The sequence below is a fragment of the Gymnodraco acuticeps genome, unplaced genomic scaffold, assembly GCF_902827175.1.
Source record: "Gymnodraco acuticeps unplaced genomic scaffold, fGymAcu1.1, whole genome shotgun sequence".
In the NCBI taxonomy this organism is placed as follows: domain Eukaryota; kingdom Metazoa; phylum Chordata; class Actinopteri; order Perciformes; family Bathydraconidae; genus Gymnodraco; species Gymnodraco acuticeps.
In genome coordinates, this window is record NW_022991882.1 from 1 (window position 1) to 21,583 (window position 21,583).

The 21,583-nt window shown below is 47.1% G+C and overlaps 2 protein-coding genes across 2 annotated transcripts; both read right to left on the bottom strand.

Moving 5' to 3' along the window:
• Window positions 1–2,444: 2,444 nt before the first annotated feature.
• ch25h (cholesterol 25-hydroxylase) lies at window positions 2,445–4,306 on the bottom strand. Its single transcript, XM_034199971.1, has 2 exons — window positions 3,776–4,306; window positions 2,445–3,519 (listed from the first exon to the last, which is right to left on the bottom strand). Exons 1-2 carry the CDS (start codon window positions 4,205–4,207, stop codon window positions 3,190–3,192), a joined length of 762 nt encoding a protein of 253 aa, XP_034055862.1. The 5' UTR covers window positions 4,208–4,306; the 3' UTR covers window positions 2,445–3,189.
• A 3-nt stretch (window positions 4,307–4,309) lies between these two features.
• LOC117535487 (probable serine/threonine-protein kinase kinX) lies at window positions 4,310–9,477 on the bottom strand. The gene is made up of 5 exons (XM_034199969.1): window positions 9,211–9,477; window positions 6,549–8,009; window positions 6,227–6,502; window positions 5,374–5,916; window positions 4,310–4,336 (listed from the first exon to the last, which is right to left on the bottom strand). Exons 1-5 carry the CDS (start codon window positions 9,475–9,477, stop codon window positions 4,310–4,312), a joined length of 2,574 nt encoding a protein of 857 aa, XP_034055860.1.
• Window positions 9,478–21,583: the final 12,106 nt, after the last annotated feature.

The window sequence follows — 21,583 nt, forward strand, 5'->3', positions numbered from 1 at the left end:
AGAAGCTGGGTCTAAACAGAAGCTGGGTCTAAAGACAGAAGCTGGGTCTAGAGACAGAAGCTGGGTATAGAGACAGAAGCTGGGTCTAAAGATAGAAGCTGTGTCTAAAGACAGTTGCTGGGTATAGAGACAGAAGCTGGGTCTAGAGACAGAAGCTGGGTATAGAGACAGAAGCTGGGTCTAAAGACAGAAGCTGGGTCTAAAGACAGAAGCTGGTCAGAGCTGGGTCTAGAGACAGAAGCTGGGTCTAAAGACAGAAGCTGGGTCTAGAGACAGAAGCTGGGTCTAGAGACAGAAGCTGGGTCTAAAGACAGAAGCTGGGTCTAAAGACAGAAGCTGGGTCTAGAGACAGAAGCTGGGTCTAAAGACAGAAGCTGGGTCTAAAGACAGAAGCTGGGTCTAAAGATAGAAGCTGGGTCCAGAGACAGAAGCTGGGTCTAAAGACAGAAGCTGGGTCTAAAGACAGAAGCTGGGTCTAAAGACAGACGCTGGGTCTGAACACAGAAGCTGGGTATAGAGACAGAAGCTGGGTCTAAAGACAGAAGCTGGGTCTAAAGACAGAAGCTGGGTCTAAATACAGAAGCTGGGTCTAAAGATAGAAGCTGGGTCCAGAGACAGAAGCTGGGTCTAAAGACAGAAGCTGGGTCTAAAGACAGAAGCTGGGTCTAAAGACAGAAGCTGGGTATAGAGACAGAAGCTGGGTCTAAAGACAGAAGCTGGGTATAGAGACAGAAGCTGGGTATAGAGACAGAAGCTGGGTATAGAGACAGAAGCTGGGTCTAAAGAGAAAAGCTGGGTCTAAAGACAGAAGCTGGGTCTAAAGACAGAAGCTGGGTCTAAAGATAGAAGCTGGGTCCAGAGACAGAAGCTGGGTCTAAAGACAGAAGCTGGGTCTAAAGACAGAAGCTGGGTCTAAAGACAGAAGCTGGGTCTAAAGACAGAAGCTGGGTATAGAGACAGAAGCTGGGTCTAAAGACAGAAGCTGGGTCTAAAGACAGAAGCTGGGTCTAAAGACAGAAGCTGGGTCTAAGAAGAGCTGGTTCCACAGAAGCTGGGTCTAACAGAGCTGGGTATAGAGACAGAAGCTGGGTCTAAAGATAGAAGCTGGGTCTAAAGACAGTTGCTGGGTATAGAGACAGAAGCTGGGTCTAGAGACAGAAGCTGGGTATAGAGACAGAAGCTGGGTCTAAAGATAGAAGCTGGGTCCAGAGACAGAAGCTGGGTCTAAAGACAGAAGCTGGGTCTAAAGACAGAAGCTGGGTCTAAAGACAGAAGCTGCGTCTAAAGACAGAAGCTGGGTATAGAGACAGAAGCTGGGTATAGAGACAGAAGCTGGGTCTAAAGACAGAAGCTGGGTCTAGAGTAGGGCTGCACGGTATTGAAAAAAACTGACATCGCGATTCCCCCCCCCCCCCCCTGCGGTATATATTGAGGGTTTTTTAACCTGTTAAACCCCAAAGTCCCGGCGGGTACTTTGCTTTTTTTTTCACGACAGTGTCTCAGGGGATCGTAATATTTAAGAACCTATTAATATGTTATACCAGATTAACGGAAATAATCTCAGCTAACTGACGATACAAACCATTTTATACCAAAACAAAACACAAGTCTCATAAGAAGCATCTAAATGACCCCTGAGCGAAAAATGCTAACGCACTTTGGCACAGAACTCAAGATAAATGTACCCTTATTACTTATCGTAGCTGCACATACAATATATTCGATTAAAGCTGAGGTTCCACAGATTATTTAGGTATATAGTATCATCACTGAGTGATCTGAACTCGGACAGGGGAAGCAAACACAGACATCACAACACGTACCTTTACGTAGCTTCTAGGGGAGATGTCTCACCGTAGCTGTCAATCTGATCAAAAGACGTGTTCAATGGCATTAAAACGAGAAAGAAAAAACGCGGCTGAATCGGTTAATCCATAGGTTTTTAACGTCTCTGTATAAAAAAATGATTTAATTTATAATCCATAATTCCATTTTAATGTAAATATCGCAGAGCAAAAGTTAGCTGCTAATGGTAGCTACCAGAGTGGCTACTGCTTCCGGTCTTGGCTATGCGGCAGACCAGCACACACACACATTACCAAATAAGGAGTGAGAGTGACGCGTAGCCAAAACCGGAAGCTGCATACACTCTGGTGGCTACCATTAGCAGCTAACTGTTGTGCTCCGATTTTTACATAAAAATGGAATTATGGATTATAAACAATTGCTTCAAAGCCACAGATACATTATCAACCTATGGATCAACCGATTCAGCCGCGTTTGTGTGTATGTGTGTGTGTGTGTGTGTGTGTGTGTGTGTGTGTGTGTGTGTGTGTGTGTGTGTGTGTGTGTGTGTGTGTGTGTGTGTGTGTGTGTGTGTGTGTGTGTGTGTGTGTGTGTGTGTGTGGAAAGCAGAATCATCAAACAGGAGAAACTGTGTTTAGATCATAATGTTTATTTTCACATGCATGGTCTTAATTCAGTGCAAACTCTTGTCCCCCCTCAGTCCCCCCGCAGTCCCAGCTTCAGACTGACAGCTCAACACTTCATCTCCTTCTTTAAATATATATGCCTCTGAACCAGAAAGCTCCTTAAACACCGTTGCACGAGTTCAATGTGAACATTTCAACATTTAAATACGTCTCATCGAGGTTTCCTTCATTAGAGACTCCTCACTTTAAAACTCTTCATAATAATCTAACAACAACATGGAGGTAGAAGTTCATAAATAAATAAATACATTTTAAATGAGCAGCGATAAATATAAAGATATAATAAATATAAATCTTCTGTTAATGTAGAAGACGAGGCGTTCACAGAAACCTGTAAATCTGAGCTTCCAACACGTGTCTCGTGATACAAGATGTTTAACTAAATGCATCCAAACCTTCAGAAACTTCTCTGGGTGCTTTGTCTCTGAAGCTCTTTCAGTCTTTCTGTCTCCATAGCTTAATGTCCAACTCTTCGTCTCCGTCTCTTTCTGTCTCTGTTAATGTCTCTTTCTCTGAGACTGATCTCCATTTATTTTTCTCCATCAACTTCCATCTTTGTCTCTTCATCTCCACGACGTTACCTCCATCTCTTTCAGTCTTTTACAACATAGCTTAATGTCACGTGATTTACGTCACGTTTTACTCCGACCTTCTCCATCTCTTTTTGTCTCTGGACCTCCCGTCCTCAGTCCCGTCCTCAGCGGGTCTGCAGGGTCCCGATGAGGCGGTCCCAGTGGGTGAAGTATGGTGCGTAGTTGCAGGAGGAGTTGAGGTGGTGCAGGTCGTGGTGCGGCGCGCCCCCGTACAGGTGGAGGGGAAAGAGGCGGTGCGTGGCCCAGGGCAGGTCGTAGCCGCAGTGGTCCTCCACAGAGAGCCAGATGTTGAGCAGGAAGAAGCCCAGCTGGCTGAGGGGGTGCAGGCCCAGGAGGACCGGAGTGCATCCCGAGAAGAAGCCCAGGCTCAGGGTCTCCATCGCCCCCGTCGCCTCCGTGGTGAGCGCCCAGGTGGAGCTGGAGCTGTGGTGCACCTGAGGAGAACATTTAGAGACAGTGGTGAGTCTCAGGTGGAGCTGTGGTGCACCTGAGGGGGGGGGGGCATTTAAATGGGTTTCTTACTTTTTATCTGGTTTTAGGTTCATTTATTTAATATTCTAGGTATTCTGATTCTGATAACCAGGTGAGTCTGAGTGAGTCTCAGGTGAGTCTCAGAGTCTCAGAGTCTCAGGTGAGTCTCAGAGTCTCAGAGTCTCAGTGTCTCTCAGGTGTCTAAGGTGAGTCTCTTACCTTGTGGAAGGTGCGGTAGAGCCAGGGCACCCTGTGGTGCAGCAGGTGCCAGGTGAAGCTCTGGAAGTCGAACAGCAGCAGGCAGACGAACACCTGGGCCAGGAGGCGGGGAAGGGGTGGGGCCTGAGCCGGCAGGTGGGCGGGGCTTAGGTACCCGTGCAGCAGCGTGATTGGCAGCAGGAACACCAGGTGGTTGTAGAGTGTCAGCGACAGGCAGCTCCGCACTGAGGCCCAGCTGATGGAGCTCTGAGGCTGCAGCTTGTACCTGCGCAGCGAGGCCCACCTGAGGGCCAGCAGGTCCAGCAGCAGGTAGGGCAGACAGCAGGTGAGGTAGCCCCCCAGGGAGAAGAGCACAGGGAACAGGGGTGACAGCAGGAGGGACGAGTGTCCCCGCAGGAGGTCCCAGAGAGGCTGCAGCATCATCATCTTCATCACTTAGTGAGAGTTATTCTGTCAGAGAGGCTGCACTACAGGGCTTATATAGAGCACAGGCCCCGCCCCCTCTGACATCACAGGACACTCCTTATAAGGTCTTCACTTCCTGCTCTGAGGAAATGAATCCTACAAGTTCAGACAAAAACACAGAAACACTCAAGATAAGAGACACACAGGAAGGAGCTACACAAACACACTACACTACACAATATACTACACAATCTACTACACAACATACACAATATACACAACCGTACAAACACACAATCTACATCACAAACACACAACTACACAACCACACAACCTGATCACTACACATCCACACTGTAGGAGCCATGTTATGGGTGTTGTTGGCATGTCAGTGTATTTAATTTATATTTATAGTGCGATATTATTTAGAACACTTGTTGTATAACGGGGTCAGAGGTCACAGGAGGAAGAGGATCTAACCTGACGTAATGGACGAGTGATCCAGACGCAGAACAGATGCTTTCTGCTCCTTTGGGGCAGGTCAGAACCATTCATTGAAATGTACATCAAGGTTTGATTACTGAGTGAATGGTTGTAGTATGTTGAGCATCTGCCGGGCTGTTCACTGGCTGTTCATTGGCTGTTCACTGGCTGGTTATTGGCTGGTTATTGGCTGGTTATTGGCTGGTTATTGGCTGGTTATTGGCTGGTTATTGGCTGGTTATTGGCTGGTTATTGGCTGGTCATTGGCTGGTTATTGGCTGGTTATTGGCTGTTCAATGGCTGGTCATTGGCTGGTCATTGGCTGGTCATTGGCTGTTCATTGGCTGTTCATTGGCTGTTCACTGGCTGTTCATTGGCTGTTCACTGGCTGTTCATTGGCTGTTCACTGGCTGCTCATTGGCTGTTCATTGGCTGTTCACTGGCTGTTCATTGGCTGTTCACAGTTTGTCTGTACAGAGAGATCGAAATACTGTTTCCCACAATCCTGAATACAAGAAACAAATCTATATAAAAATATCTATAAAAAGATGTATATCCTATATATACACAATCAAAGACACATTTATACATGCACACATTAAGACCTAAATAAAAGCACAATAATCAATAAATACAAAATAACAGTCACTTCAATATCTTTGGAAATGTACATTAGTGCAGACGGTCCATAGCAGCGTAAAGTGTCTGACCTGGATCTGAGGGTCTGACCTGGATCTGAGGGTCTGATCTGGATCTAAGGATCTTGATCTGAGGGTCTGACCTGGATCTGAGGGTCTGATCTGGATCTGAGGGTCTGACCTGGATCTGAGGGTCTGACCTGGATCTGAGGGTCTGACCTGGATCTGAGGGTCTGATCTGGATCTAAGGATCTTGATCTGAGGGTCTGACCTGGATCTGAGGGTCTGACCTGGATCTGAGGGTCTGACCTGGATCTGAGGGTCTGACCTGGATCTGAGGGTCTGATCTGGATCTAAGGATCTTGATCTGAGGGTCTGATCTTGATCTGAGGGTCTGACCTGGATCTGAGGGTCTGAGGGTCTGACCTGGATCTGAGGGTCTGAGGGTCTGACCTGGATCTGAGGGTCTGAGGGTCTGACCTGGATCTGAGGGTCTGAGGGTCTGACCTGGATCTGAGGGTCTAAGGGTCTGACCTGGATCTGAGGGTCTGAGGGTCTGACCTGGATCTGAGGGTCTGAGGGTCTGACCTGGATCTGAGGGTCTGAGGGTCTGACCTGGGACCAGAGAGAGAGGAAGGCATCTGGACTCGTTCTTTGTGTCTTGTCTGTTTTTAAGGTTCTTAATAAATAATTATTTTCTCTGCATCATTTTTGGTTTTACAGTGAAACTCTTCTTCTGTGGTGGAGGCCTGCCCCCTGCTGGCCGTCAGAGGAGTGGCGCGCTCACATCAATTTATTCTTGTTTTATTTATTTACTATTTTTAAAATGTCTCTCTTTACAGTGTTTTTGTATTTTCTAAAACACTTGATGTTAGGCATTGAGGGGGGGGGTGCTCGATGTGAATCACCTGTAGTCTGTTTCCACCTGAGGCTCCTCCACCTGAGGTTCCTCCACCTGAGGTTCCTCCAGCTGAGGCTGCTCCTCCAGCTGAGGCTCCTCCACCTGAGGCTCCTCCAGCTGAGGCTCCTCCACCTGAGGCTCCTCCAGCTGAGGCTCCTCCACCTGAGGTTCCTCCAGCTGAGGCTGCTCCTCCAGCTGAGGCTCCTCCAGCTGAGGCTCCTCCACCTGAGGTTCCTCCAGCTGAGGCTGCTCCACCTGAGGCTCCTCCAGCTGAGGCTCCTCCACCTGAGGCTCCTCCACCTGAGGCTCCTCCAGCTGAGGCTCCTCCACCTGAGGCTCCCTCCACCTGAGGCTCCTCCACCTGAGGCTCCTCCAGCTGAGGCTCCTCCACCTGAGGCTCCTCCAGCTGAGGCTCCTCCACCTGAGGCTCCTCCACCTGAGGCTCCTCCACCTGAGGCTCCTCCAGCTGAGGCTGCTCCTCCAGCTGAGGCTCCTCCACCTGAGGTTCCTCCAGCTGAGGCTGCTCCTCCAGCTGAGGCTCCTCCACCTGAGGCTCCTCCAGCTGAGGCTCCTCCACCTGAGGTTCCTCCAGCTGAGGCTGCTCCTCCAGCTGAGGCTCCTCCACCTGAGGCTCCTCCAGCTGAGGCTCCTCCACCTGAGGTTCCTCCAGCTGAGGCTGCTCCTCCAGCTGAGGCTCCTCCACCTGAGGCTCCTCCAGCTGAGGCTGCTCCTCCAGCTGAGGCTCCTCCACCTGAGGCTCCTCCACCTGAGGCTCCTCCAGCTGAGGCTGCTCCTCCAGTTGAGGCTCCTCCACCTGAGGCTCCTCCAGCTGAGGCTCCTCCAGCTGAGGCTCCTCCAGCTGAGGCTCCTCCACCTGAGGCTCCTCCAGCTGAGGCTCCTCCACCTGAGGTTCCTCCAGCTGAGGCTGCTCCTCCAGCTGAGGCTCCTCCACCTGAGGCTCCTCCAGCTGAGGCTCCTCCACCTGAGGTTCCTCCAGCTGAGGCTCCTCCAGCTGAGGCTGCTCCTCCACCTGAGGTTCCTCCACCTGAGGCTCCTCCAGCTGAGGCTGCTCCTCCAGTTGAGGCTCCTCCACCTGAGGCTCCTCCAGCTGAGGCTGCTCCTCCAGTTGAGGCTCCTCCACCTGAGGCTCCTCCAGCTGAGGCTGCTCCTCCACCTGAGGCTCCTCCACCTGAGGCTCCTCCAGCTGAGGCTCCTCCAGCTGAGGCTCCTCCACCTGAGGCTCCTCCAGCTGAGGCTCCTCCACCTGAGGCTCCTCCAGCTGAGGCTCCTCCACCTGAGGCTCCTCCACCTGAGGCTCCTCCAGCTGAGGCTGCTCCTCCAGTTGAGGCTCCTCCACCTGAGGCTCCTCCAGCTGAGGCTGCTCCTCCACCTGAGGCTCCTCCACCTGAGGCTCCTCCACCTGAGGCTCCTCCAGCTGAGGCTCCTCCACCTGAGGCTCCTCCACCTGAGGCTCCTCCAGCTGAGGCTGCTCCTCCAGTTGAGGCTCCTCCACCTGAGGCTCCTCCAGCTGAGGCTGCTCCTCCACCTGAGGCTCCTCCACCTGAGGCTCCTCCAGCTGAGGCTCCTCCAGCTGAGGCTCCTCCACCTGAGGCTCCTCCAGCTGAGGCTCCTCCACCTGAGGCTCCTCCAGTTGAGGCTCCTCCACCTGAGGCTCCTCCAGCTGAGGCTGCTCCTCCACCTGAGGCTCCTCCACCTGAGGCTCCTCCAGCTGAGGCTCCTCCAGCTGAGGTTCCTCCAGCTGAGGCTGCTCCTCCACCTGAGGCTCCTCCAGCTGAGGCTCCTCCAGCTGCAGAAAACATCGCCATGACTTTACATGTGATGGAGATTTAACAAAGATATAATGTCAAACTAGAAATTACTTTGAGCCACAGCGACTGGATCACATGATCTCACAGGGACTGGATCACATGATCTCACAGGGACTGGATCACATGATCTCACAGGGACTGGATCACATGATCTCACAGGGACTGGATCACATGATCTCACAGGGACTGGATCACATGATCTCACAGCGACTGGATCACATGATCTCACAGGGACTGGATCACATGATCTCACAGCGACTGGATCACATGATCTCACAGGGACTGGATCACATGATCTCACAGGGAATGGATCACATGATCTCACAGGGACTGGATCACATGATCTCACAGGGACTGGATCACATGATCTCACAGGGAATGGATCACATGATCTCACAGGGACTGGATCACATGATCTCACAGGGAATGGATCACATGATCTCACAGGGACTGGATCACATGACCTCACAGGGACTGGATCACATGACCTCACAGGGACTGGATCACATGACCTCACAGGGACTGGATCACATGACCTCACAGGGACTGGATCACATGATCTCACAGGGCCTGGATCACATGACCTCACAGGGACTGGATCACATGACGTCACAGGGACTGGATCACATGACGTCACAGGGACTGGATCACATGACCTCACAGGGACTGGATCACATGACCTCACAGGGACTGGATCACATGACCTCACAGGGCCTGGATCACATGACCTCACAGCGACTGGATCACATGATCTCACAGGGACTGGATCACATGACCTCACAGGGACTGGATCACATGATCTCACAGGGACTGGATCACATGACCTCACAGGGACTGGATCACATGACCTCACAGGGACTGGATCACATGATCTCACAGGGCCTGGATCACATGACCTCACAGGGACTGGATCACATGACGTCACAGGGACTGGATCACATGACGTCACAGGGACTGGATCACATGACGTCACAGGGACTGGATCACATGACCTCACAGGGACTGGATCACATGACCTCACAGGGACTGGATCACATGATCTCACAGGGCCTGGATCACATGACGTCACAGGGACTGGATCACATGACGTCACAGGGACTGGATCACATGACCTCACAGGGACTGGATCACATGACCTCACAGGGACTGGATCACATGACCTCACAGGGACTGGATCACATGACACATGATTGGCAGCAGGAACACCAGGTGGTTGTAGAGTGTCAGCGACAGGCAGCTCCGCACTGAGGCCCAGCTGACGGAGCTCTGAGGCTGCAGCTTGTACCTGCGCAGCGAGGCCCACCTGAGGGCCAGCAGGTCCAGCAGCAGGTAGGGCAGGCAGCAGGTGAGGTAGCCCCCCAGGGAGAAGAGCACAGGGAACAGGGGTGACAGCAGGAGGGACGAGTGTCCCCGCAGGAGGTCCCAGAGAGGCTGCAGCATCTTCATCACTTAGTGAGAGTTATTCTGTCAGAGAGGCTGCACTACAGGGCTTATATAGAGCACAGGCCCCGCCCCCTCTGACATCACAGGACACTCCTTATAAGGTCTTCACTTCCTGCTCTGAGGAAATGAATCCTACAAGTTCAGACAAAAACACAGAAACAATCAAGATAAGAGACACACAGGAAGGAGCTACACAAACACACTACACTACACAATCTACTACACAACATACACAATATACACAACATACACAACCACACAGCCTACTACATTAAACAAACACACAATCTACACAACCTGATCACTACACATCCACACTGTAGGAGCCATGTTATGGGTGTTGTTGGCATGTCAGTGTATTTAATTTATATTTATAGTGCGATATTATTTAGAACACTTGTTGTATAACGGGGTCAGAGGTCACAGGAGGAAGAGGATCTAACCTGACGTAATGGACGAGTGATCCAGACGCAGAACAGATGCTTTCCGCTCCTCTATTTAGAGGCCTTACAAATAATGGACGTCCACTCTCGGGAGACGTTCGAGAGTGGTGCGGTTACCCAAAGTGACAGAACTCATTTGACCCAGGAAAAGTGCATGTCACTGCTGTTTGCAGGGTGTCACACACACACACACACACACACACACACACACACACACACACACAAACACACACACACACACACACACACACACACACACACACACACACACACACACACACACACACAAAGTCTTTTTTTGCAAGTCCAAGTCAAGTCTCAAGTCTTTGTGGGGTGAGACTTGATCAAGTCTCAAGTCTTTGGTCACGAGTCCAAGTCAAGTCTCAAGTCTCTAAAAAATAAAAGTCTCATGTCTCTTCTGGTTGTAATAAGCCTTCTATTGTCTGCTGCTATCCAGTCTGTTAAGAATACTGCACAGCTATATCTAAGACATTCAAAGCATGTACTGTATTATTATCACTCCTATATCTATTAGCATACAGTATCAGTACTGATTAGTTGTTTGTTATATGATCACTTTAAACAGGCTATTGCAATGTGAGGACAATCATCACAGTTTAGCTAAATGCAAACAACTTATAAGCAAAACACTTCAGAATCAGAAATCAGTATCACAAATACTTTATTAATCCCCCGCAGGGAAACTGTGTTAAAAGTAAGTAAACATTTGTTCTGTGCCATTTGCAACTAAAAAACTATTGCTGCAATATTATCTGAAATATACTGAACTGGTGATATTAAAACATGACCTGTTCCAAAAGAGATATCTACCATTAACACCATTTACCAGCCAGATGCTGGTAAATCATGCAAGTGGCTGGTACTGTATGTTGCACGCACCAGCCACAAATAACAATGGCAATCTATTGAGTGGCTGGTAACATTTCAACATGAGGCTAGGCTAGCCATTTGGCCAGTTTGACCTCTGCAACCGTATTGTTTAATTACACTGGGTCTCTAATGACATCTTTTAAGTCTACTATAAATAAACATATTCCTCTATCCTCTCACTCAAACCCAGTGTAATGGTAACCTGATAAACCTGTAACATTAACGTTACGTGGTCAACAATAAACCTGTAACCTGCCTATAAACCAACAGATGTATTTATGTATGTAGGTGTGCTTTGCTCAGGTGAAGGGGGCGGGGCTAAGGCTTTAAGTTGGAGGTGCGGTGTGTGACGGGAGAGCAGCAGGCAGCAGCAATACCGTCATTGACACGCAGACGCAACCTTATGCTTAGCAAAAAACAGATTATTAGGATCTGCTGTTTAACTTTATGTTAAATATTGTTTTCGTATTTTGTTTTACTGGAAATAAACGTTGAAAAGCAACAGAAACGTCCAGTGGATTGTGTGCTGCGAGTCTGACACTGCTTCCCAGGCCCAAGCTCTACACGTGGCCAAGAACAATCACTGTTGAGGTGAAGGTTACAAGACAGACTTGTTGGGATGTTGGCCACTACAATTAGTCAATGACGCGCTGTGATTGGAAACACGAGGACTATTGGAGGATCAAAGGGATCGTAGGAATCTAAGACAAAGGAAACGCCGGCCCGACGCGTGGCGGAGCAAACAAAGAAACACTTCGGAGGAGGTATGCGCTTTCAGATCAAACATCACTGAAGGATTATTCGTTTGGAAGAAATACCTGAAGTGTTTAGAAACAGGTTTCACCGCTGATATGTGTTTCTGGACAGTGAGTCTTTTATTTGTCAACCTCTCTGTGACGAAGAAAAAGAGAGCAGCGGTGAAATACAGTCTCTTATAAATGAACGTATGAAGTAACCCGAGTTAAGTGTTGAAAATACAAGGATAGCGGAGCCACAAGAACTGTTTCTAAACCTTTAAGACTTTCTGGAAGTTTATATTGGATTAAAATGGCGAGTTCTGATGAGGCGGAATCGACACCTGCAGACATGCATGAGGCTGCGGCGCAGCTGCGCTCATCAAGGTCAGGAAAAGCTTCGCATTTAACACGGAGAATGCACATTGTGAACAACCTAATGACCGATAAGGAATATCTGGATGAAGTCAAAGGCAATATGTTGAAGTTTAACGAACCTTCGCTTGATTTTCAAGCCTTGCATGTCTCATATGCGCAAATGTTGGATGAGAGCGCAAGAAAAGAGGACGATGAGAAATGGTATCAGCCGAGATGTACGGACATAAACTCATTCCTTGCCAAAGTTACGAAATGGATAACTGACATAGTGCTGATTCACTCAACTTGACTCAAGTGGAAGGTCTGCCAGCTGAAGAAGGTGCATATGCAAATGAAGGCGGCGGTCTGAGCGAGGTGGATACACACTCAGTGAGGTCCATAACATCCAGCCACTCTTCCTCCTCCTCACTACGCATCAATGCTGAGGCAGAGAGAGCAGCCTTATTGGCCAAAGCTTCTATGTTACAAGAAAAACATGCCATTGAAGAACAGGAACACATGTTACAGAAAAGAAGAGAAACACTAGAATTACACACAGAAATAGCAGCAACACAGCCAACATTAATTATCTTAAAGACAATGAATTAGCCAGGCTTGGCCCTGTACAGGCTGAAGCAGCAGCTGCCACACTGATGGATACAAAGCCAGGTATTTCAGCTCATCCTTATGACAGAGGTGCTCCAGTTGTTAGGAGCAAGGCAGGCGCCCCACTTCACTTTCCCTTTTTGAATGTCCGTGAAGATGACGCACACAGTTGGCCTGATATTCATCATGAAGAGAGCATTAATGATCAGCCACAACCAACCTCAGTGCACACTATTCCACCTGTCATACCCCAAAACACACAGCCAACTCTGCCACAAGGACAAAGCCCCCCTACGCCCAGCACAGCAAAGGATCACCACATGATTCAAATACTGGAGAATCAAAGCAGCTTGACGAGGATACTTGTGAAACAACAACTTCTCTCGACGCTGCCACAAGGAAATATTCCACCCTTTGATGGACACATCATGGAGTACAAGTCCTTTATCCACTCCTTTGAACATTGTATTGAAAACAAAACGGACAACAACAGAGACAGGTTGCAGTTCCTTATACAGTTCACCAGAGGCCAAGCTCAGCGGCTAGTCAACAGCTGTGAATACATGTCTCCAGACAGAGGCTTTCAGAAAGCAAAACGTTTACTGAAGGAGAACTTTGGGAACGAATACAAACTCTCTTGTGCTTACCTGGAAAAAGCTCTATCCTGGCCCCTAGTGAAATCTGAAGATTCAAGGTCGCTGCAGGATTACGCCATGTTTCTAAGGAGTTGCTGCAACGCTATGGAGGAAATGGAGTACTTGGAGGAACTCGACACAGTGTCCAACATGAGAAGCATTGTGCTTAAGCTTCCATACGAGCTCAGGGAGAGATGGTGAAGCAAAGCTTACGCACTGCAAGAGGAGCGCAGTCGTAGAGTAAGGATTTTAGACCTTGTCTATTTCGATGAAAGGCAAGCTCGCATAGCAGCAGACCCAGTTTCTGGTGACCTCCAAGACCAGTCAGCTGCCAAAGGAAAGGTGGCTGTAAAGATGTCCTGTTAAGTCGCAGATCTCAAAGGCGTATGACAGCAGTTTTGCCACAGGTGTCACTATTTCCCCAAAAGAAACAGAGCCTGAACCCTCCTGTCCCTTCTGTAGGTGCAAGCACACATTGGAACTGTGCAAACGGTTCTTTGAAGAAACACATAGGAACAAGCTGAACTTTGTAAAGATCAAGGGCATATGCTTTGGCTGTCTCTCTATAGGCCACATTAGTAGAGACTGTAAACAACGCCTCACCTGTAGAGTTTGCAAGCAAGCCCACCCAAGTGCCCTGCACATCTATGTTAAAGATTACATTACATTTACATTACATTGCATTTAGCTGACGCTTTTGTCCAAAGCGACTTACAATAAGTAAATTCGACCAGGAAGACACAACCTTGAAGAAAACAGAATCATAAAGTACATCAGGTTTCATAGAGCCAAACATTTCAAGTGCTACTCAACTGGCTTTAGATAAGCCAGTCCTTTATTAGTATAAAAGTGCTTCGTTAATAGTTCTATCGCTCGAAGTGGAGTCGAAAGAGATGAGTTTTCAGTCCGGAAGATGTGTAAACTTTCTGCCGTCCTGATGTCAATGGGGAGCTCATTCCACCATCTTGGAGCCAGGATAGCAAACCCACGTGTTTTTGCTGATGGGAACTTGGGTCCCCTTCGCAGCGAGGGTGCAGCGAGTCGTTTGGCTGATGCAGAGCGGAGTGCACGCGCTGGGGTGTACGGTTTAACCATGTCCTGGATGTAGGAAGGGCCAGATCCATTCGCAGCATGGTAAGCAAGTACCAGTGTCTTGAAGTGGATTCTAGCAGTTACCGGAAGCCAGTGAAGGGAGCGGAGGAGCGGAGTGGTGTGGGAACATTTAGGAAGGTTGAAGACCAGACGAGCCGTTGCATTCTGGGTGAGCTGCAGAGGTCGGATGGCACATGCAGGTAGACCAGCCAGGAGGGAGTTGCAGTAGTCTAGGCGTGAGATGACGAGAGCCTGGACCAGAACCTGCGTGGCTTTCTGGGTCAGCTGGGGACGTATCTTCCTGATGTTGTAAAGCGTGTATCTGCAGCAACGGGTTGTAGCAGCGATGTTTGCAGTGAAGGACAGGTTGTTATCTAGGGTCACACCCAGATTCCTTGCAGTCTGAGTCGGGGAAACATCAGAGGTGCCGATGTTGATTGTTAGGTCAAGAGTGGGACAATCTTTTCCCGGGAGGAAGAGCAGCTCAGTCTTGTCAAGGTTGAGCTTGAGGTGATGAGCAGACATCCACTGAGAGATGTCAGCCAGACAAGCAGAGATGCGTGCAACGACCTGGGTCTCTGAGCGGGGAAAGGACAGAATTAATTGGGTGTCGTCAGCGTAGCAGTGGTAAGAAAAACCATGCGGGCTAATGACTGATCCGAGCGAGTTTGTGTACAAGGAGAAGAGGAGGGGACCAAGAACAGAGCCCTGAGGGACCCCTGTAGTTAATTGACAAGGGTCGGACTCAGACCCTCTCCAAGTCACCCTGTAGGTACGGTCTTTCAGGTATGAGGTGAGGAGGGAAAGTGCAGAGCCTGAAACTCCAAGTTCTTGGAGAGTGCGAAGGAGGATCTGATGATTCACCGTGTCGAATGCAGCAGACAGGTCCAACAGGATGATGACAGAGGAGAGGGATGCAGTTTTGGCAGTGTGCAGTTCCTCCGTGACAGCAATGAGAGCAGTTTCTGTGGAGTGACCTGCCTTGAAACCAGACTGGTGCGGATCCAGAAGGTTGTTCTGATGGAGATAACAGGAGAGTTGTTTAAAGACAGCGCGTTCAAGTGATTTAGACAGGAACGGGAGGAGAGAGACAGGCCTGTAGTTTATAACATCAGACGGGTTGAGAGTGGGTTTCTTTAGGAGAGGGTTTACTCTTGCCTCCTTGAGACTGTTTGGAAAGTGACCAGAAGTTAGAGAAGTGTTGATGAAATGGGTGAGAAACGGTAGAATATCAGGAGCGATAGTCTGAAGGAGGTTTGAAGGGATAGGGTCCAGAGGACAGGTGGTAGGGCGGGCAGAGGTAATGAGGGTAAGAACCTCACTTGGAGAGAGAGGGGAAAAGGAGGTAAGTGTGTTGGTGGAAGGAGGGTCTGGTGACCCAGCGGTGAGTAAAGGTGAGTCAGAAAAAGAAGAGCGAATATCATTAACCTTTTTTTCAAAGTGGGTAACAAAGTCGCTTGACAGAAGTGAGGAGGGGGAGGAGCTTTTGGAGGGTCCGAGAGGGTGGAGAAGATGGAAAATAGTTTTTTAGGATTGGAATAGGAAGATTGGATCTTATCTTGAAAGAAAGTGCTTTTTGCCTGAGAGATCGAAGCAGAGAAAGAGGAGAGGAGAGCTTGATAGGTTAGGAGGTCGTCACGGTGTTTGGATTTCCACCGTTTCCGCTCTGCTGCCCTAAGGACGGTTCTATTAGCACGCAGTGCATCATTTAGCCAGAGAGCAGGAGGGGACTGACGAGCCTGCCGAGATGTGAGAGGACAGAGCGAGTCCAGAGTGGATGAGAGAGTAGAGAGGAGAGTTTCTGCAGCAGAGTTTGGAGGCAGTAGTTGGAACGAATCAGAGGAAGGGAGGGCTGAGAGCACCGACGAGGCAAAGGTAGAGGGGGAGAGGGAGCGAAGGTTACGGCGGACAAGTGCAGGATGAGAAGAGATTAGTTTGTTATGTTTGGAAAGGGATAGAGAGAATGAAATGAAGAAGTGATCGGATGTGTGGAGCGGGTTTACAGAGAGGTTAGAAGTAGCGTAGTTCCTTGAGAATATGAGATCAAGGACATTGCCAGCTTTATGAGTTGGTGGGGAAGGAGACAGTGAGAAAGCAAAGGCGGTTAACAGAGATGTTAGTTCGTCTATCTTCCCCGTCTGGAGGTTGAAGTCTCCGAGAAGTACAGCGGGAGGGCCAGTTTCAGGGATGAGTGAGAGGAGATGATCTAATTCCTCCAAGAAGTCCCCCAAGGCGCCTGGTGGACGGTAGAGAACAACAATGGTTAACTGTATAGGATGGGTTACTGTGACGGCATGGAATTCAAAGGTGGAAGGAGTGAAGTTAGGTAGCTTGAAGAGGGAAAAGCTCCATTTGGGAGAGAGCAGGAGACCAGTGCCACCTCCTCTGCCAGTGGGTCTGGGTGTATGGGAGAAGGAATATGCAGTGGAGAGAGCTGCTGGGGTGGATGTGTTGGATGGAGTAATCCAGGTCTCAGTGAGAGCAAGGAAATCCGTATTACATTGGCGACCCAAGTACATTAAGAGTATTGAATGAGAGACTCCAAAATATCAAACCACCACACCTTATCACTCGACTTCCCAGGGCCATCTCAGATTTCAAGTTCTGGAAAGCATCAGAGTGGTTGTTGTTCTATAGTTTGCCATGTCTAGAAGGACTCATAGATGTGGAATACACAAACCATCTTTGCCTTCTAGTTTCAGCCATCGACCTGCTTTTGCAAGAGGAAGTTAGTTTTGAGGAGGTCAACAAAGCTGATGAGATGCTGTTAGAATTTGTAATAAGATTTCAAGCACTGTTTGGGGAGGCTGCCATGACCTCAAATGTACATCTTCTGACACATCTGGCCAAGTCTGTGAAGTTGTTGGGTCCCTTATGGGCGCACTCTGCCTTTGTTTTTGAACACGCTAACGGGAGTCTTCTCAAGTTGGTGCATGGCACAAAGGATGTACCTAAGCAGATTGTGGGCACATTTTTGTGCCCACAGAGTGAGTGAGTGAGTGAGTGGTTTTGGTTTCTGTAGTCAAATGACTGAGTACTCTAAGGTTAAAAATGACAAACAATTCAGCAATACCAATGTTCTGGATGGCGGACATGTCAAACATCTCACACAGCATGAGCACCAAGCTTTTGTCGCAGCAGGCAAACAGCCTCCAGATCAAATCCTCTCACACAAGAGAATGATTCACCAAGGTCTTGTTTATACCAGCCGTGATTACAGTCGAGCAAAGAGACGCAATGACTGGTGCGTCAGACTGTCTGATGGATCTCGGGGAGAGTTGCATCAGATTCTCTCTCATGATGTAGATGGAAAAAGTGAACTTGCCTTGCTTTTCATCCCATTTTACACACTTCTGGCTGCCTTCCCACAAAGTGTGTGTGTGTGTGTGTGTGTGTGTGTGTGTGTGTGTGTGTGTGTGTGTGTGTGTGTGTGTGTATAAAGTTTGAGTCAACATTCTTAAAAAAGTTTGAATGAAAATGATCAATAAATGGAAACATGTAAATGTTATTTAAACATAGCATGCTACCATCAATACACATTTGCAGATTCTAGAGATGTTCCCTGTTCACTGCATTGTTCTGAGAACATTTAAAAAAAATGATTATTAAATGTGAGTTTAACAGTCTGCTTTAATCAGATTGTAATTGTAATCTGCTGCAGTAGGGCGGGCGGCAGCAAACAATTATTTTCATTATCGTTAATCTGTCCATTATTGTCTTGTTTAATCGATAGTTTGTTGTGCTCCATAGAATGGTACAATGTGCCCAAATACTAAGGTGATATCTTCAGATGAATATTCAGTTCACTGTCATAGAAGACGATAAACCGGAAAATATTCACATTTTAAAAGTGACGTAAAACGATTCATTGATTTTACAAATAGTTGTAATTTAATAGTTAGCAAATAATTCATTAATTTAGTAATTGTTGCAGCTCCAATCTGGGGCATCTTGTAGTACATTTGAGTGTTTTATTGATGTATTTTCTTTTAATGTAAAGATACAAGTGGGTCCTGAATTGTGTTTAATGTATTGCTTGATTATTGACTTAATGATGAAATATCATTGTTTGCTATATGTCATGTCTTTAATGTAAACATACTGTTAAATGACTCATTACAGTTTTCAGTGATTGTCAGGAACACAATTGTCTGAAAATCCTATATAAAACCTTCTGATGACAGACAGACCTCTGTATTGCATTCTTATGAAAGGGAACTATACTTTAAAAGGCCAAATGTTACCAGTACTTTTACTACTACTAGTATGTTGGCTTACTGCATTTCTTATTGTTATAAATGTTCTTCAATTGTCCTTGAGGCTCAAATGTTGGAACCTACCACTGTTGTGTGAATAAGATGATAAAAAAGGGATGTGATTATTTTTACACATGACAAATTAAAATGTAAATGTTTTTTGAAACTTATTTATTCTCTCTTCTAAAGAAATTGGTGTTGGTATGCATTATTGCAGGTTTGTATTATCACCAAAAATCTTCCTTATGATGACAAAACATGGGTAAAACAATGCAGAACAGTTTTTCCACACATTAGAGTACGTAAGTACTCACCCTTGGCCACCATTTATTGTTTTGCCTTCAAGCCTATTCCCTCTTCCATAGGTCTGTGAGACCTGGGGTCTTATATGAAATGCTTATCTAGCCATCAGATGTGACCGTTTGTCCATATTAGCTTCCCTTTGAAGGTATTTCTGTGATTGAGTGTTAGAAATTCAGCTGAGTGATGGAATCACACCATTGGTCGGTCGAATGCCACTTCCTGTATCCAATTCAAATTAAAGACTTCGTTTTAAATTAAAAGCTGTGTTGCTTTTCTTAAACTTTGTTTTAAGCCACAGCATATTGCCTTGTTAAATAACATTACTACTACATTTGTCAATCAAAACCACAGTTCCTGCACATTAAACTATGTAGCGTTGAATATGCCACCTGAATGATTGTACTGTTAAATTGTTTGATTAAATGAATGAATAATGAACTGCTCCATGTATCAGATTTTAATTGATTAATTACATTTTACTCAAAGTAAATTAAATAGATGAAATCAAAACAATTTAATCTTTCAATTATTTTTCTTGAAATAAAGAACAGAACAAACCAGGTCCATAGGTCATATGAATTAACTTAGTTAATAGTATGTGGGGAGAAATCCATAATGTAACAAATCAAACCATCCTAACCAGCTTGACCAGCTTACCAGGCGGGCTTTGCTGGTCAGTCCAGCCAGCCAGCCCGCAGGACAATCAGCTTGACCAGCAGACACCAGCTTACCTGGCCCGGTTGACCAGCCATACCAAGCTGGCCAACTATACTAGCAAACCAGCAAGACCAGCCTGGTAAACCAACTAAACCAGCCTAACACCAGGGTTGCATTCCAATAGTCCGTTTCTCTTAGGAACCTTCCTCACGGAGTGAAATGACCCGGAAGTCCCTCAGTGGCAGCCATGATAAGAGCTGATTCTCTAGATGAAAGGAAAGGAGGTTTCAAACTTCCTTTATGACCTCCTTTAGCTTAGGAACCACTGGACCTCCCTCACCGAGAGGAGAGGAGAAAATGCTGACCCACAATGCATTGCAGCCGCAGCATTTGCCGTCACTCAACAGTCGGCCGTTCACGGAAACAACCGATTATGACGGAGAAATGATATCATGAAAGTTACGGTGCTCATTAAGCTAAACGTATGTGGTAAGTTGCCAAAGTGCTTTGTTCTGAACGTTCATCAGTATTATAATCAAAGAGAGAAATATGAACGTTAGTTTTTACTGAAATGATCAAATAAAGTCAACATCTCACAGTCTTTACTGAGCTGTGGGGTTTGTTCAACTTTTAAAAGATGTTTGAATGGTGATATACACAGAGATAGATGTTAAGGACTAACGTTTATAATAAATACATCTGTATTGATTTAAGATCTTTTCATCAATCATACGTATTGGGATCATTTGTATTAATGTGGACCGGAGGGAGAGGGGGACGAGCAGAAGCTTCACTTTCCTTTTTATTTCAACTCCAGCTTTGGTCATGAAGAATCTGTTTCTCTGTTGTCCACGTTCATAAAGCATAAAGCAGCAGCGTCAGAGCACAGAGTCTCTAGATGAGTTCACAGGAGTCCCTCGTTCTTATTGAACATCCATGTTGTAGTCCGCTGTATAGAGAACTGTAGTCTCCATAGTTTCCCCACAGCAGCAGACGCTCATTCAGGACGTCCGCTGGCGCATCAGAAACACGTGGGATAGTGGAAGTGCAGTCGATTCTCTAAAGTACCGCAGTCTCTTCTCCTAAGTCCTTTTGAATTCTCCTATCCACTCTCCCTTAACCCCGTGACCTTTCACTCAGAGGAGAGGAATAGGAGATAGGGTTAGAATTTAGGAGCTGATTTTTGGATTATCGGAACGCAACCCTCGCTAACACCAGCTAACACCAGCTAACACCAGCTAAAACCAGCAACCATCTTAAACTGGTCTAAGCTGTTTTTTTCAGCAGGGAAAACATTCAATCACGCAGCTCCCGCCTTCACTCGTCTGAATCGAGCGAGGAAGAGCGCAGTGATCCCTCCCACAGGAACCCCAAGGCATGACCAACAGATTAACGCACAATCAACCCATACAGCCAGGGCCGCCTTAATGCACGGGCTGACCTGGGCGGAAGCCCAGGGGCCTACGGAGATCAGGGGCCAATAAAAAAGTGTAATTTTTTTTATTTTTTTAAAGTTTTTTATTTCGGATGTTTTTAAAAAACATTTAAATAAACAAAGTGTTGGCTTTCAGAATATGAAACTTTTATTTCCAAAATCACACAATAAATACATTTTTGAAGCTTGTAAAGGGAAGATGACAGCTCTCACTCGCCACTCACTCCTCCCTCCCTCCGGCTGAAGTTATGAATGTAAGGCGTATAGTAATCATAGATAACACGGCAGGGTCCGTTACAGTTTGTTTTCATCTGGTTTCAAATAAACAAAGTCTTGGCTTTCAGAATATTAAACTTGTTTCGGATTCAGATGATAAATACAACGTTGAAGCTTCGGCATAATTACAAGCGGAGAACGGAGTAACTTGACGTCACAGCAAGCATAACAACAGCCGGTGTTTCTCGTGAGGGTTTTCCTCGGGAAACAAACAGAATACACACAAACGCAAAAATACACACACACACACGTGAGCTTCCCCCAGACCACTAATCCAAACGAAAATATCTTCCCTCCGTAGTATTTTGATCATTTGCTCCACTAATCAATCAGATCGATGGATTCCAGAGATGACTCCGAAACAGTCAGTACCACTTAACAGCCAATCAGAATGAGAATATGTTTCACATGTGACTTATTCAAA